The following is an 18,719-nucleotide window of genomic DNA, read 5'->3' on the forward strand; positions in this document are numbered from 1 at the left end:
AAAAAGAAGCAAATTGGATTCAGGGAAATTTTTCGTAACAGTTTACGCAATAATATTTCAAACATCATTTCTGAAACATCCATACAAGAATGACTTTATAAATTTATGTACATCATTTTAAGGATTTTTAAATATATTCTTAAGTAAAATGATGAACTGAATGTGACAACTAACGTAAGAATAAGTTTTACGAACAATTTAAAAAATGTAATTCTGCTTTACGACCGCCATCTATAAAAGAGGAGCAAAACTAATTTGGGTAAATCTTTCGTAACAGTTTACGCAAGAATGATTGTACGAACAATCTTAAGAACATCATTCGATTTTTTGTTTATTATTTCAAATGTCAGTTTTGAAATGCAAGAATGGCCTCATAAATTTATGTACGTCATTTTAAGGACGTCATTCTGAAATTCAAGAAGATCTTTCATAAACATTTTCTTACGTAAAATACGTCATTCGAATTTAAGGACGTCATTACGAACTTCATTTGAAACAAGCAAAAGAAGTTCATGAAAATCTTTCGTAAATATATTACGGAAAATATTTAATTGAATCTGACAATTAACAGTTTTAATAGTTTTATGAACAATTTAAAAAATATAATTCGGTTTTACGACCGCCATTTGTAAAAGAGGAGCAAAACGAATTCGGCTAAATCTTTTGTAACAGTTTACGCAAGAAAGGTTGTACGAACAACCTAAAGAAAATCATTAGACTGTTTGTATATTATTTCAAACATCATTTTTTAATCGTACATACAAGAACGGCTTGATAAATTTACAAACGTCATTCGAATTTAAGGACGTCAATACGAACTTCATTTGAAACGAGCAAAACAAGTTGATGAAAATCTTTCGTAAATATATTCTTATGTAAAATGTTGAATTGAATCAGACAATTAACAGTTTTTAATAGTTTTATGAACAATTAAAAAAATATAATTCAGTTTTACGACCTCCATCTGTAAAAGAGGAGCAAAATGTATTTGGGTAAATCTTTCGTAACAGTTTACGCAAGAATGGTTGTACGAGCAACCTAAATGATTAGACTGTTTGTATATTATTTCAAACAATCATTTATCATTTTTGAAACTTACATACAAGAATCGCTTGATAAATTTGCATGCGTAATTCGAATTTAAGGACGTCATTACGAACTTCATTTGAAACAAGCAAAACAAGTTCATGATAATCTTTTGTAAATATATTATGTAAAATGTTGCTATTAAAAATAGTTTTTAATAGTTTTACGAACAATTTAAAATATATATAATCCATATAAAATACATCCATAGAAAAAGACGCAAATTAAACAAATTGGATAAACATAAGAATGACAAACAATTTAAAAATAGAATCTCCAAAAAAAAAAACCGTTTACAATTTAAAATATATATAATTTGGTTTTACGACCACCATCCATATAAAAAAGAAGCAAAACGGATTCGGGTAAATTTTGCGTAACAGTTTACCAATAATATTTCAAACATCATTTCTGAAACATCCATGCAAAAATGACTTTATAAATTTATGTACGTCATTTTAAGGACGTCATTCTTAATTTCATTTGAAATTCATGAAAATCTATTGTAAATATATTCTTACATAAAATGTTGAATTAAATCTGAAAATTAACATAAGAACAGTTTTACAAACAATTTAATATATATAAATATAATTCGTTTTTTACAACCGCCATCTATAAAAGAGGAGCAAAACGAATTCAGGTAAATTTTTGTATGAACAACCTTAAGAACATCATTAGACTGTTTATATATTATTTCAAACATTTTTGAAATGTCCATGTAAGAATGACATCATTCATGAAGATCTTCTGAAATATGTTCTTACATAAAATGTTGAATTGAATGTGACATGGTTCACAGAAATCTGCTTCTTTCATGAATGAGGACCAAAATATTAATAATAATGCGTTTTTCCATTACTATCAATTTCATTTTGGTCTCACACGAATGATGTCATGGTAGCAGTACCCACCCTCATCGCTGGAGGCTTCCTGTTTGACTATGGAGTGAGGCGAGCGCATGGGCGGCTTGCTGAACGGATGCCTTCGGCTCTTCTTCACCTCAACTTTCTTCTTCAGCTTCGTGAAGGGATTCGGCTGAGAACAATAAAATATACATTTGTCAATAATTCACTGCAATGTTTAAAGTCTGTGGGCCAGAATTAGAGGCTGTAAAAACCCGTGGGATCAGAGAAACTGCTCACCTGCAGGCCGGACAGAGGAGCGGCTCCATTATTCTGGGTTTGCATGTCGTTCACTGAAGCGAACTGCTCAAAAGCTTGCTGGAAGGAGATATCGTCAGGATGCTTCGGCTTCTTCTTTTTCTTCTTCTTCTTCTCTCCATTTTCCGGCGGAGGATCCTGCGAATCCGTTTTTCCATCTTCACCTGCTGAAAGATGAATGAATGAGAAGAAAATACCATCAGTGGTATTAAGGCAATTGCTATGTGTTGCTGCCAGGATGTTGCAAATCAACTGTATTTTGTCATTCATCAGATGAAAACCTACACCGTTTACCAGTAAAATGCAGTTGATCTGATAATTATAGGTTTCATTTTGTATTTATGATGTTATTGTAAGACTTTAGCACAATCAAGGCTGTACAAAAGATGTTTTCCTTTCAGAAACTGCCGTTCTTCCCTTTCAGAATGCATCAAGGGCTTTCATCAAACTCGAGGCGCTCTTCAGGGACTGATTTCCCGCAAAAACGTTAAAAATCACTCACATTAAGATGCAAATGCATCTTTTAGCATTAGTATTCATCTGCAGCATGGGACTTCAGCTTTGAAGAGCGCTTAAATAAAACATGTTAAAGGTTGATTTCCGTCACCTCCTCCCCGGAGCGCCGCCTCCGCCTGCTCCTGCTCCTCCCTCTCCAGCGCCTCCAGCGTGAGCAGCGCCTCCCGCGCCATCCGCTCGTCCCGCTGCTGCCGCCGCTGCTCCTCGCGCTCCTCCACCTTGCGCATGTAGTCACTCATGTCCAGCTCCACGCCCTCGTCCGCCAGAATCTTCACCTCCTCCAGCTTCAGACGCCGGAACTGCTTCACCTTCGCCTGAGCTCTGCAACAAACAAAACACGCGGATAACCGACTTTTATTTTGAACCAAAAGTTCTCACACTAGTAGTTATAGATAGATTTATTATAGATAGTATCAGAGTTATTATAGTTAACTGAAACCAAAATCCTAAAAAAACATTTTCGCTACTTGAAATAAAATGAAAGTTATCGGAAAAAAAATAAAATATACAAAAACTTGCAACTAAAACTGAAATAAATATGACATTGTTAAAATAAAAATGTCAAAAACGTACAACAAAATTACTTAATCTTTAATTAAAATGAAACAGGAAAATATGTTGCATCTAAATATATCTATAATCGTATCTAAACGACACTATTTAGTATATAGATAGTATTATTTATTAAGATTCGAATAGTACAGGTCAATTCACGACTACGAGTCTATGATAAATTTTCTGAATTTTGCAGAGACGTGTTAAAATAAAACAATGCATTTGTATACTCTTTCCCCAGTGAAAAAAAAGCTTTTTTAAAAAAAAAAAATTTACAACAGCTTTACTATTTTCGCAGAGACGTGTCGTTAAGACAAAACAACACATTTGGGGAAAAAGCAAAAAAATAAATTAAAAAATTAAAAAATGCTTTTTTTGCAGCAATATAAAAGCAGTGCTTCCCACACATAGACTTTACTTGGGCGGGCCACCCACATATAATAACGGCCGCCCAAGTATATTTGGAGACACATTTTTGCTTTTATTATATTTATCCTCTTATACTTTTATATCCGCGATCGATTAACTAGTCGTTTTGTACCTGCTCGTTATGTGTGCGTCAGAACTGTTTACTCCCGCTGACATTCAGACGGGCGCTGCATTCTGCAAAGTCACAAGGGGGCGCTGTTGCATGTTCTACAGGCTCGCGCGACAGCGCTTCAGACTGCTTAAAAGTGATTCTCAATCAATGAAAAGCGCAGATTTATGCCAAGCGATTGCTAATGAACTGATGAATTATTACAAAGTCTGCTTCATGGCCTTTATATAAAATGTTTTAGACGATTGTAAGAATCTGAAGGATCAGCCTGCAATAGTACAGACATTTCAAAATAAGAGTCCCGGTGTATTTCGGGCTTGTTTATAATTAAAAGTCACACGCTAAGTTTTTTCTTTTGGGCATTATTGGTATTTTGGTTACACAATAAATTGTATTTAATTTGATTTCCATTTAATTCATAGTAAATTACTGTAGTCTCTCCCACAGGAAGAAAAGACTAAGAACATTATTTGACACATATATTATTCATTTGATAAATTTTACTAGTAAAATCTGTGTCCCATTCACTGAGAGAGACACTATATGACAGCAAGGAGAACATAGGAAAATGTGAACCATTTAAATGCTGTAATTTTGCATAATTTACAATGCATAATATTAGTATGTAATTAAATGTAATATGCTATGTAATTAAAATTAATTTCAGTAAATAAAAATACTGTTAAAAATCACACATTATTTGTTTGTCACATGTAGTAGACCATTTTTGTGCCGTGGGTAATAGGAGGATTTTTCGCCCGGCTACCACCGCAAGTATATTTCAACCTGTGGGAAGCACTGAAAAGCATTTTATTTCAACAGATATAATATTACTATAACTAACCACAAGTATCATTAGAACGTGACATTCCTACATCATGCTATCACATAAAAAACCCTCAGCATTAGTACGATTTTTATTTCAAAACAAAAGTTTTCCACTAGTCTTTAGTAAGTAAGATCGTTTTTTATTTATTAAGATTTGAACAGTAAAGGTCAATTCATGGCTATGAAAAATGTGCGTGTTTTCGCATGTCGTTAAAATGAAATGATGCATTTGCATACTTTTTTCCCCCAGCGAAAAAGCTTCTTTATTACAAAATCTTTACTATTACTATAACTAGTTTTCATTTATTAAGATTGGAAAAGTAAAAGTCGATTCACAGCTATGACAAATTATCGCAGACACGTCGTTAAAACAGAAATCTATTTCTGAGGGAAAAAAAAAAAAAAAAAAAACAAATCTCAGCATCAATATGATTTTTATTTCCAAAACAAAAGTTTTCCACTAGTCGTTAGTAAGACTTTTTATTATTAAGATTACGAATCGAACAGTAAAGGTCTATTCATAGGTAGAGATGTTAAAATGTTTCGTAAAAGCAAACAATCCATTTGCATACTTTTTTTCTTTAACGAAAAAAGCTGTACTATTACTATAAATACTATTAGTATAAATAAGTTTCACAGTGACTCGTCAATAAAATGTAATGAATTTGCATGACGTTTTTTTTCAATTAAGCTTTTTAAAGACAAAAACACTGAAAATAAGCTGTTTTTGATTTATTTACCCAGCAAAAAAAAAAAAAAAAAAAAAAAAGTGACCAAAATCTTTAAAAAATGCATTTTTGTAAATCCTATTGTACAATTCAAGGCCGTAACCATGTTTTGAACACTGGGGGGACCAATTTTTAAACAGCAAAAAGAAACAGAACAGTGAAGGAAATTTTAGGTCTAATTCCAGTTGAGAAATAATCATTTTGAACTATTTGCAAATAATATTTGCATTAATTGGCATTAAAATTTGCACACATGTAGCCCACTTTTATTTCTATGCCTAATATGTTGAAAATGTAAAAGTTTCTCGTCACACTCAGATAGGAATTACATCAATCATGCAAGTGCATATTTTCATTTCAAAACAGCCATATTTGAGAAAAGAGTCAAATAGTTTGCATCCCTGGATGTTACTCTCCGTCGTTTAACATTTCTAATTATTGGGGGGGACTTGTCCCGCTCAATGTCTATGGTGGTTACGGCCCTGGTGCAATTTGACTTGTAATGTTACATTCCACAAAAAAAGTGGAAGTTTGTTTGTGGAAATGTGAAGTATTTGGCACCTGCGCAGGAGCTTCTCTCTGAATGTGACTCTGTTTTTCCTCCAGTGCTCCAGCTCGGGGCTGGTGAGGTTTGTGGGTTTCAGGTGGTCCAGGACCATGGCGTCCTTCCCCTGTTTCCACTGCTCGTAGCGGTCGGGCTGCAGGCAGCGCACAAACACGTCCATGGAGATCTTCACCATATCCTTACGGCACGTGCACTGCAGAAACAAAACAACTCGAAATCAACAAGTGTGAAACAGACAGTCCTGTCTTTAAACTCTGATTGGATGTGATGTGACAATCACAGCCAATCAGGACAGTTTACAGCTACATGTGATATTTTAGACCAATGAGATTCCACTGTGGGCAGGGCTAATCAGCACAACGACATATATTGTTAATAAATAAATAGTTCTGATGATGTAAACAATATATTTAACAAATCTTCAAAACTGGAGGTGAAAAATAAAATCAATTAAACTATAAAAATTATATTAAAAATACAAAAAATGTAAATAATTAAATTAATGAATATGAAAGCATATATAAAATGAATAATGAAAGCACTATAAATTAAAATCAAATAAATACATTTTAAAAATGAATAACAAATAATATAAACAATAATATCAATTAAATTAAAAAAAAAATTTAAAAAATAATGCAAATTAAAATATATAAATGTTAAAAATCCAGTTGCAAAATAACGTTGCAGTGAAATACTTCTATAATTATAAGATAATTACCTAAAAATGCCTTAAAAAAAAGTCTATAAGCTACAAACTTTTGGGGATAAAAAAAATACAGTCCTGCTAAAAATACAAATAATAATAATAATAAAAACCAATTAAAAATTAAATTGAAAAATCCAAAGTTGCTAAAAGCAGATTTAAAGTAAATCTGTAGTGGAATATTTTAATAACAATAATAATGATAATAATAATAATAATAATATAATATTTTACATTATTTTAATATGCAAATGACCTAAAAAGTCCTTAAAAACTACAAAATATTGAGTTAAAAAAGATGAAGTCGTACAGTCCTGCACAGAATCACATTAACAGCATCGTGTCTGAACGATGATTGCGAGGAAAATGAAGGCGTTGGAGACGAGACGTGATGATTAGATGAAACACGTCTTCATCCAGGTGCGCAGACGTGAGATTATTAAATCATCAGCGCTGACGACTGTGAGGGGGAAAAACAGGCTTTTAATCGCAGAGTTTGTGCGGCGTGGACTGAACGCACAAATCAACATCTCTCAATCAACAGCGCCAGAGAGAGAGAGAGACGGATGAGAATAAAAGTCATTTTCCCGTAAGCTGCGGTTGGGTGTATTACATCTGGCCGTTATTTCCAGCACTGCGCTGGAGCTGCTGTTCAATTACCAGAAACATTCTGCAGCTGAAGAGCAGACAGGCCGAGCGCAAACACCGCGAGCCCCGAGTGTGTGTGTAATAACGGCAACAAGCGCTATTCTTCACTCCCAAATGTCAACGACTCGCAGCGTAACTCCAGGGCTTGGCATATTATACTCAGAAATGCAATTGCAGCCCGACTGGAAGGATCCGACTCCACCTGTGGAGAAGAACCGGCTAACATTGAAACTACTGATGTTACTAACATTCAACAGCAGCCGTTTCCAAAATACAGCAGCTTTCACAAGCTACAAAAAGCTGACAAAACTGAGTATATATATATATATATCTCCTTAGTATTTTAGACTAACAATGAAAAATGAAACTGGAAAAAGATAAAAAATAAATAAATAAATAAATAAAAAAGTATATATACACAAACATACATTTTAGTTTTTATAAAATTTTATACGTTTTCGATTTGCAAGATTTTTGAATATTTTTTGTGTTTTCTTAATGGTTGTATTAATACATAATATTAAATAATATTAAAAAATACAGTAAACAGAAATATTTTGAGAAATTATTAAAATAACAGTTTTCTATTTAAATACATTTGAAGATGTTTGATTTATTCCTGTGATGCAAAGCTGAATTTGTTCATGATTTGAATACTTTGTTAAACTATATATATATATATATATATATATATATATATATATATATATATATAAAAACAAATAAATAAACTATATATATATATATATATATACACACACACACACACCTTTTATATATATATATATATATATATATATATATATATATATATATATATATATATATATATATATATATATATATATATATATATATATATATATATAGTGCTTCCCACACATAGACTTTACTTGAGCGGGCCTGGTATAATAACGGCCGCCCAAGTATATTTGGAGACACATTTTTTGCTTTTATTATTTTTATCCTCTTATACTTTTATATCTGCCCAATATAATGAAACCATCCGCGATCGATCGAAAGACTAAGAACATTATTTGACACATATATTATTCATTATATACATTTTACTATTAAAATCTGTGTCCCATTCACTGAGAGACACTATATGACATATTTATATATATATATATATATATATATATATATATATATATATATATATATATATATATATATATATATATGTATATGTATAATGATACATTTCAGATTATAACAATGATTATAGCAATGAAAATATGAAACAACAAACAAAAGATAAAGACGAAATGTTACAACAGACGTTTTTAAACTGTAAAATAAAAAAAATTTAAAAAAATGAAAATAATTCACACTCAATGTCTTTTATTGTCACTGCTAAATGAATAAATGGAAATGGAGTGAGAATCCAAACGGAGGAAACAATCGTTCGCCCCTGAAGAGACCAGAGCAGTGATGCTGCGCCTCATATCTGAGATTAAACATGTTAATAACTCATGCCGTCACTCTCACAAGAGCCGTTTGGACGTGATGCAGGTGTGTTATTACTAACATCTTCGTTTGTTCAGCAGCTTCTCTGGGATCTCAAACATACACAGACTACAAGAGATGGGCGAAATATTCACATTACATTCACAATGATGTAAAATTAAGCAATATCACAACAAATTTAATGCGCTAAAGAGTCATCAGACTAGTTTTTCAGACTGACTTGTGTTTTAATAGCATTACGTTTAAATTTTTGTCAGTACATTCAATTCATTTCTAAGTAAGCACTGATATATATGTAGGTGCACATAAAAATACAATTTAATATAAATCAAATATTCACACCATTTTTCTTTGTTTTCATTTAGTGGAAAATATGCAATGACTTTTGAAAGTCGAAACAAAACATCCTTTTATGCCATTTGAGATCAAATACTTTAATATTATTGTGATATATCATCAAAAGGGCTGGATAATATTTAGGTTTTTTTAGATTTTTCTTTACGTTTTTCACGTACAATGTCAAAATAATCTGTGAAAATGACTAAAAACACTGTGTTCTACTACCAGACCAGTAGATGGCGATGTCACTTTGTAAAGAAACATGATGCGCCTATAATATGGTGCACATGACATCACCATTTTCTCAAATGCGTTTTTGTAGTTTAACATGAAGACGATAATGGTATCGTTTTTAAAAACTTACACTTTGAAACTTTTCAAAAGTTTGCGTTTTTCAGGCCCCCAAAACACTGTCGTCATGTAAATGAATGGCCAAAACGCATAAAAGATTTAAAGTTTAGTTGAAAACGGTGTTGTGTAAATGCCCCCCCCCAATGCATTTTGGCTGTACTCCACCATTTTCACACATAAACATTCTGCAACATGCTAAAAAACAGTATTTTGCGACGAATGTGCAGGTTTAACGATCTCTAACTAATGAGCTGCTCTATCAGAACTGAAATAATGACTCAAACCGTTATCAAATTCCCACAGAAGATACTGCTGCTCGTGTGGTTTAATTAGCGGCAGCGAGCCGCCGCCACACATCTCTGACCCTCTCGTGCTCCGACACTCGCCAGCATCTCTTCAGATCGCTCTAATCATCACACAACAAGACGCTCTGTGTGTGACACGTGTGTTTAACATGTGCTGAGGAATCTTTACATGCCAGACAAGAAAATGATCTGGAACATGTCTCTCTTATAATATATATAAGAAAAGAAAGAAAGAAAATTTGTTGAGAACCAATAAATACAATCACTTTCAATGTGACATAATTGCTTATTACTTTTGACCAATAGGTGGCACTGAAACAAAATTGATGTGGTGTGGTCAGTGTTGGGTGGCAATGACACACACCAATTTTGGTGTCAATAGGTCAAATCTTTCCAGAGATACAGCTTCAGATGCAGTTTGGCATTATGCCATCAAATTTGTTGATACGGTAAACGAAAACGGTTTTGTCCATTGGCATGAAATCCATAATTTTTTGCCAGCATATTCTGAAGATAATCTGAGTCGAATTTGGTAAAAATCGGACCAAAGGTCTAGGAGGAGTTCGGAAAAGTAAGTTTAAAAAAAAAATCAAAATGGCGGACAGGAAGTTCGGCCAAATATGGCATAACTGGTATTGATGTTCTCGACATGATCCAAGGAATGACAATAGCCTAAACTAATCAAAAGCTATTAGCATTTTTGAAATTTCATTATAATTTTTGACCACAAGATGGCGCTGCCACAAAACATTTTGAATACCCTTGTTTTGTAATGATATGCCAATGTGTTCGTAAAATATGGCATTTTACAACAAAATTCAAAATGGCTGACGCCCAAAATGGAAGATGTGAAAATTAGGTATCGTTGGACTGCTGCGACCAGTCTTGTGATTTTTGGCCAAACTGTTCTTAAGTTTTAAGCAAAATGAGTCAGTTTTGACCATTTGGTACAGTACGAATGAAGAAAAATGAAACAAAAAACAAACAATAATGAAAAGTAAAAACTGTAACTACTGAACAAACAAATGAAAGCAGCAAGAACGAAAGCATGAATGAAAGGTTGTGAAGAAGTAATGAACGAGCAAAAGAAAAACAAACGAATGAGAAATAAAGGAAGTAGTGTGAGAGAGACGTCTCACCTGCGTGGCCATCTTGCCGTAATCGATCCAGCGCAGGGTTGCGAAGTTGGTGGATTCGGCACAGTTGAATCCGTGGTTGAATCCGGCGTGATATCCGTACGGGAACGTGATCATGAACTCGCCCTCTTCTTGAGTGATCTACGAGAGAAAAAGTCGAAATCATTACGAGGAAGCCCACACAATTTGCGCAACTTTTTCACGTTATCTGCACTGATTATTCTGTATAATCGTAATTCCCCAGAATTTATTTAATAGTAAAATATGTTAAACTGAGACTATTACATGTCTTATGGCAATGTTGGTGAACTGTAAAGTGTTTTGCTATTGCAAAAAAAAAAAAAAAAAAAATGCTAGAATAGTTTATATGCAAAAAAAGCAAGTTAAAATAAAAACCAAAATGAACAAACTAAAGAAAAGAAATGTGTTTGAACAAAAACAAAGATTTTTTATATTTTTTTACTGTTTATTTAATTAATAAATTAATAATAAAAACAATTAAATGTCAAGTATTAGCTAAAAAGTACAGCATTTTGTTGAAAAAAAAATGCAACAAAAAAAATGGAACAAACAAATAAACATTTCTTTTATTACTTTTATTATTTAATTAATAAATGTTCAGGTATTAACTGAAAAACAAAATGCAAAAAAATGTTTGTGTTAATTTTATAACTTTTATTAATCAATTAATATATCAATACTTAAAAATAATTAATTAAAAATGTAATAAAATTTTCATTAAAAAGTAATTACATTTAATTAATATAAAAAGTTAGGTATTATGGTGTAAATTTGCATTACAAAAAAATAAATATATAATTTTTGCAAATAGATAATAAAAACCCAAGACTTTGAATGCCTTTATTTTAAATTCTGCATGTGTCCTAATAATCCTGAACTTCTCAACACATCCTTCAATTGCGTCTCTGAAGAAGGAAGTGGTGGACGTTTAATTTTTTTCCAGCTATCGCTCCGTTACCCTACAACATATTATTAATTTCATTGAGCTCGGAGGTAATCTGGTTGAAGGCAACATTTAAAGGACTCAGTGAACTGTACTTTGATGAAAGAGCCAATAACTGGTGAATTAAGCTGCAAACGACACTTCAGAGGGGGAAAAACCCGACGTGGGAAAATCAGCCGAGACTGAGAAACATGTCGGCTTCCATCGTTAATATCTACAGCCATTAGTGGCTGATGGGAAGAGAAATTTGCTGTGAGAAATCTTTACCCTCCCCTCTCATACGACGCACACTTTCTCCTTCCATTCATCGTCTCCTTCAAATCTCTCACTCTTCAGCTGCCGGGGGCCGAAGGAAAAGCCATTTTCAGGCTGTACAAGTGCAATTAAGGTGGAGCCGCTGAGCATGGCGCGAGTTAGCCGGCCTTAGCTAATGAATACTTTCATTTCCCTCCGTTTTCTTACTTTGCGGCCGCTGAAGCTCCTGGTCAAGTCACGCTTCAGCGTCACGCTGGCGTCCATTAGAAAGAAAGTTAGATTCATTAACGGCATTCAGAGCGATATTTCACTTCTATGTGTCTGGTTTGTTTGTAGAATTAGTTTTTATACACTCAACGAAAAAAAGATTATTTGCACAACTGTAGAGAAGGATATATATTGTGTTATGGTGTGTCAGTTGGTGGAAAATAAATATAAATAAATCAATGGGTCTATTTTAAAATAAATAAAACATAATATATAAATACATAAATAAAAACAAAATGTATAATTTTAAAATAAATAAAAATAATAATAAGCATTTCAAGTAAATCTGAAATAAATAAAAAAAAAATATTTAAAATAAGAACAATTAAAGTAGACTTTTTTAAAAATGTAAAAAAATAATACTTTTTAAAACAAATAAGAACATTTAAAATAAATAATTAAAATATATTAATTTTAAATAAATTTACTTAAACACTAATATATATACTTGCACTAAGTTTTTCAAAGTATAAAATAAAATAAGAAAAATATTAATGAAAATGAATAATATAAATAAAATACAATAAATTAAACATTTAAAATAAATAACTTAAAATATATTAATTTTAAATAAGTTTACTTAAACACTAATATATTTACTTGCACTAAGTTTTTAAAAGTTTTTCAAAGTATAAAATAAAATAAGAAAAATATTAATGAAAATAAATAATATAAATAAAATACAATAAATTAAACATTTAAAATAAATAACTTAAAATATTTTAATTTTAAATTTACTTAAACACTAATATATTTACTTACACTAAGTTTTTCAAAGTTTTTCAAAGTATAAAATAAAATAAGAAAAATATTAATGAAAATAAATAATATAAATAAAATGAATACAATAAATTAAACATTTAAAATATATTAATTTTAAATAAATTTACTTAAACACTAATATATTTACTTGCACTAAGTTTTTAAAAGTTTTTCAAAGTATAAAATAAAATAAGAAAATTAATGAAAATAAATAATATAAATAAAATACAATAAATTAAACATTTAAAATAAATAACTTAAAATATTTTAATTTTAAATTTACTTAAACACTAATATATTTACTTACACTAAGTTTTTCAAAGTTTTTCAAAGTATAAAATAAAATAAGAAAAATATTAATGAAAATAAATAATATAAATAAAATGAATACAATAAATTAAACATTTAAAATAAATAGCTTAAAAATGTGAATTTAAAATAAATGTAAACTTACTTATTCTAATATATTTATTGGCACTTTAATTTATCAAAGTTTTATAAGTTTTCCCCCCCAAAATATTAAAAGCACCTTTACAGAAAATCAGATGAAAAACGACTCTGAAAGTCACAAAAAACCTGCTCTGAACTGAAAAGTCCTTACAAAACTTTAAAAAAAAAATAATTATCCCAACTTTGAAATCCATTAAAATCAACATGAAATATTTTACCACCAATTTTACTTTCGTAATGCATCCTTATTTTGTAACTGGTTATTCATTGAGTAAAAAGTACATTTAAATTACACGCTGACTAAGTTATTGTATAATACTTTAAAGACAAAATGTTTATATTGTCCAAAAAACAAGACATTGGCATTATGCATGTTATGTTTCATGATGGTTTAAGGGTCTTAAACGTCACCACACTAGCAAAGCGGATGAGCTTTTATATATTATTTTCCATCCTCGATTTCTCCTCACACTCTGGGTTCTCGATGATTGTTCCCTAGCAGGAGTTTTGAGCTGGAAGCTCTAATAACGTCCCCAGACACGTCGAGAGACAGAGAGACAGACAGGCTACCTGCTGAGATCAACACTTCAACCATCTCTCTCTCTCTGTTTTATCTCACTCCAAATCCACCGAGTGTCACATCGACTCAAAAGTGACAATAACATCCACCAGCGGAGCGGCAGGAAGTGAGAATCAGCACCGATGACAGGAAAAAAGCAGATTGAAAGAGTTGAGCACAACGTATAGCACTGCTGAACTTTATCTAGCCTCATTAAAGAGATTTATTCCAGTTTTAATCTTCAGCCTGAAATCACCACGAGAGTCCCGGCCCGGGCCCCTGACAATGGGAATTATCCATGGAGAAGAAAAAACGAGTGCAGTGACTAATTTGCGCGGACAGAAATCGGCGGCGGAGTAAATTGAAATGTAATCCGTGGTGCGGTCGCTAGCAGGGGTCCGTGATTGGAGTATTAAGTGTGTTCGTGTGAAGGGCTTCGAATAAATGTGTGTATACATGAAAATTTATGTGTGTGAGGGTCACAGTCCTTTAGTTGAACACCCTCATCATGTTTGTATGCGAAGCTAAGCGCTGACGCCACAATATCTGCCCACAGGCGGCCTGTGACATTAACGCTTCAGGCTACATTAGCATTAGCATACTTCAGACACTCGCACAACTGTGTGAAATATCCAAGTGCGCACATTACAGGGTTGTTATCGTTAACTAAAACTATTAAAAACAATTCTGTTAATTGAAATAAAGGTGAAATTAAATAAAATATAAGTATTCGTTTAAAAACTTAAACTAAACAAACTTATTTCAGTTTATTGCCAAGGCAACATTTTTAGTTTTTAAGTTAAACCTCTAAAATCATTAAATAGAAATAAGTAGACTAAAACTGCCTAAAATTAAAACTGAAATAAAAATAAATTAAGCCTAAATAGCAATATTTAAAAAATAAATAAAAAAAAAAACTATAAAATGACAAAAGCACATAACGAAATTACTAAAATTAAACTAAAATTAACATTAAAACTAAATATATAAAATAAAAGCTAATTTACAATATTAATAAAACTATAATACAACTAAAATAACACTGGCATATTCTAATTTTTTTTTTTTAAATTGTCGCATTCACTTGAATTCAAATGAATTAGCATTAGCATTCTGGCACGCTGTGGCCTACATAAACATTACTGTGCAAAAAAATAGCGTAGCTACTTAAAAGTTAGCGAAAACCTCTTACGAAAAGTGAGTTAATGAAAACCTTTTGTGAAAACTATGAATTACACTCTAAAGTGTGCACGTGTTGTTAGCGCGGTTGATATGTGTGCAACACACATTGCGTTTGTTAAAATACGTAGAAATGTTTCGCTAGGTAAAAACCTGACTGAAATGTTTGTCATCATCCAAATCACAAGTTACTGAAATTGTATTTCCAAAACAGTTTGCGTAAATGAAAAGCATGTTTCACGAAAAATTTCAGAAAATTTGCTTCACTAATGTTAATATGTTAGAGAATTAGAGAAGCTAATGACATTAGCTTTATTAGCTTCTTTAACTGGCGCATTAATGAAACACAAGCAGAAGGTTTGTGTAAATTGTTAGTAAAACCATTCTAATAAAAACTGTCACATTTATGTAAATTAATTAGCATTAGCATTTTGGCACACACTGTGGCCTACATAAACACTACAGTACGAAAATGCAAAAAACAAGTGTAGCTACCTAAAAATTAGCGAAAACATTTTACAAAAAGTTAAGTGAATTAACGAAAACTGAAATACACACAAGCAAAATTCTAAAGTGTGCGCACTGTTATTCACCTAAATGAATTAGCATTAGCATTTTGGCGCACACTGTGGCTACATTAGCATTTAAAACGTAACATTTAAAACACGTCTACAAAAACTCGCAAAACTGTGAAATTGCTAAGTGTTCGCACATAAAAGTAGTTACCGCAAAGATGTTTCTTCTTTACGAAAACTGAAATATTCGCTCGCGAAAAAGTGTGCGTGTACTTTAGACTTGTTCGTAAGTGTAAATTTCACAGTTTTCGTTAAAACGTTTCCCCAGGTAAAAATCTGACTGAAAAGTTTGACATCGTCGTCAGACGCAAGCATTAAGTAAGGTTTTTACGAAAATGCCCACAAAAATTTGCTTTGCTTATGTTTCATTGATAATAAACGCTATTAGCTCCTTTCATTAGCTTCACTCGCACCGCGCATCACAAGTTACTGAACTTACACATGCAAAGCTTTCCGTAGACAGCAAGAGTAAGAATTGTTTTACGAACAATATACAGAAAGTCATTATTAATACGTCAGTGAGAAGCTAATAAAATTAGTTTTATTAGCTTCTTTTAATGGCATATTAATGAAATGAATTTGTGTGTAAACTGTTCAATAAACCACTCTTTAAATTGAAAATTGTCGCATTTAATTCAATGAATTGGCATTAGTGCTTCGACAGTGTGTTAAGTTAGATGATTTCGACAAAAGTTTGATACATTGTGCGCAAAAAATCTTCATTCATTAAATGCAAACAAACTGAAATAAAGGTGCGTTTGCACCATATCGTAATTACTGTAACGAGATTCCGGCTCGTAAAAAGCGCTCACGTCCTCGTAGAGCTCGTAATTACAGTTTGTAAGCTGGGAGTTTTCTGAAAGCCGTACCACCTGACCATCTCGAGATTACGGTAATTACGCGGTGGCGTGAATGTAGCATAACAACTTTACAAACAATTTCCACAGACATCCTCCTGAATTGGATGGTTTAAGCCCAGTTTTGCTGATCTGGGCTTCAGCTCTCTGATACAAGCACATCCGACACTCATATAATACGATATCTGATCTACGGCTCAAAACCGTTCCTCTGATATCCAGCAGCTACATACAGATCGTATATGGCTTTTATAGATCAGGTCTTTGTGTTAAAGTCAATATAAACGGCACTGTTGGGTTGCTATGGATGCGCTGATCTCCGTAAGTCCCATCAGAGAGCGTTACTGTGGCGACGACTACGACAACATCACAACACACACCATCTGAAATAAACTCTGCTATATTCAGATCATTACTGCATCAGACCGCAAGACATGAAGATTGAATGACGCTTCTGCAGAAACAAAAACTAATTCCATATAAACTGGCATTTATTTTGTTCCAGTTATTTCAAAATCTTGAGAAATTATAAATAAATACCACTAATAATAATAATATTTAAATAACAATACTTTATTATATTATAGTTGGTAATAACTGGAATAAATTGACAATGATTTTACCCTTGCAAAGAAAAAAAACTTTAATTTGTTTATTAAATAAATTATATACATGTACACTATGAATAATAATGATAATTATGTAATTTGTCATGTTATTGTGTTATAATTTGCATTATAAATAAATCAAAAATATAATTAATAAATTATGAATTAAAATATATTAAATAAAAAAGTATTAAAAATAAAATGCAATTATTACAATTATTACAATTAACATTATTATGCAAATTATCACAAATTTGAAATATGAAATTTATTAAATTTATGAAACGTTATGTAATCTTTATATAATATCATAATAACAACAAAAATAATAATAATTAAATTCATATATCTAATGAAGCATCGTGCAATCTTAATCTTATAATAATAATAATAATAATAATAATAATAATAAAGTTTAATTTTAAATGCAATAAAAATAAGTAAATATAAATATTATATTGTAATATAATTAAATAAAATATTAATAATGATTACATAAAAAAATAAATGTTTATATGAAACATTATGCAATAAGCAATCTTAATGACCATTAAATGATAACAATTAGTAGTTTTAATAATATTAATAAGAATACATACATATATTATTCTGTATAATACTTTTAATATATAATAGTTATATAATATTAATAAATAGTTGTTGATTTTAATACATTATTATTATTATTGTATATTATTACGTAAATTATCATAATTATCACATAATAACATTAATTAACATTTGCATGGATAAAATCATTGAATCATTTGAATATCTGTGATGTGATGCCAGAAGAGACTGTATGTGCTGCACCACAGAGACAGGAAGTGATGTAATCCATGAATAACTCACTCTGTCAAAGGGGATGCTGTACTTCTTCAGGATCGATGGAGAAATGAGGGTCATCTTGTGACGGAGAAACGCGTCGCAGCCCTGAGAACTTCCTGGGAAGAAACCTGCAAACAGGAAAGAGAGAGATATGCATAGTATCATTAAAATATAATACGTACATTTATTTTATTATTATTAAATAAAAAATTAAATACAAAATGCTTTAGGACAGATCCAATGCAAAGCCATTTCTCTGAATTCATCATCTTTGGAGATTCAGACAAGAGCGAGTCGTTATTACGAGCGTAACGTATAATTGCCGGTTGGAGGTTATCGGTAAAAGCTCTGCTTGCGTCAGTCTGGTCCGGTCCGGGTCAGTACACCAGACACACGCTGAATCATTCTGAAAGCCTTTAATTATTATAATCATCTGCCTCATTCCTGCCCACAGACTACAATATGGGTCATTACGACA

At 31.5% G+C, this 18,719-nt stretch overlaps 1 protein-coding gene across 2 annotated transcripts in view; it reads right to left on the reverse strand.

Annotated features, from left to right (window-relative positions):
- The window catches only part of kdm4b (lysine (K)-specific demethylase 4B), a 59,149-nt gene that overhangs the window by 23,084 nt on the left and 17,346 nt on the right, over positions 1–18,719 (reverse strand). Inside the window, exons 7-12 of one of the 2 annotated variants that reach the window (XM_048182267.1) lie at positions 18,266–18,369; positions 10,941–11,078; positions 5,976–6,172; positions 2,857–3,086; positions 2,232–2,413; positions 2,001–2,124 (exon numbers count right to left, since the gene is read on the reverse strand). In XM_048182267.1, the coding sequence (XP_048038224.1) occupies positions 2,001–2,124; positions 2,232–2,413; positions 2,857–3,086; positions 5,976–6,172; positions 10,941–11,078; positions 18,266–18,369 (975 nt within the window). Of the gene's footprint in view, positions 1–2,000; positions 2,125–2,231; positions 2,417–2,856; positions 3,087–5,975; positions 6,173–10,940; positions 11,079–18,265; positions 18,370–18,719 lie in introns of both variants that reach the window. The other variant, XM_048182266.1, reaches the window with a different exon arrangement.

The sequence above is a fragment of the Megalobrama amblycephala genome, linkage group LG2, assembly GCF_018812025.1.
Source record: "Megalobrama amblycephala isolate DHTTF-2021 linkage group LG2, ASM1881202v1, whole genome shotgun sequence".
In the NCBI taxonomy this organism is placed as follows: Eukaryota; Metazoa; Chordata; class Actinopteri; order Cypriniformes; family Xenocyprididae; genus Megalobrama; species Megalobrama amblycephala.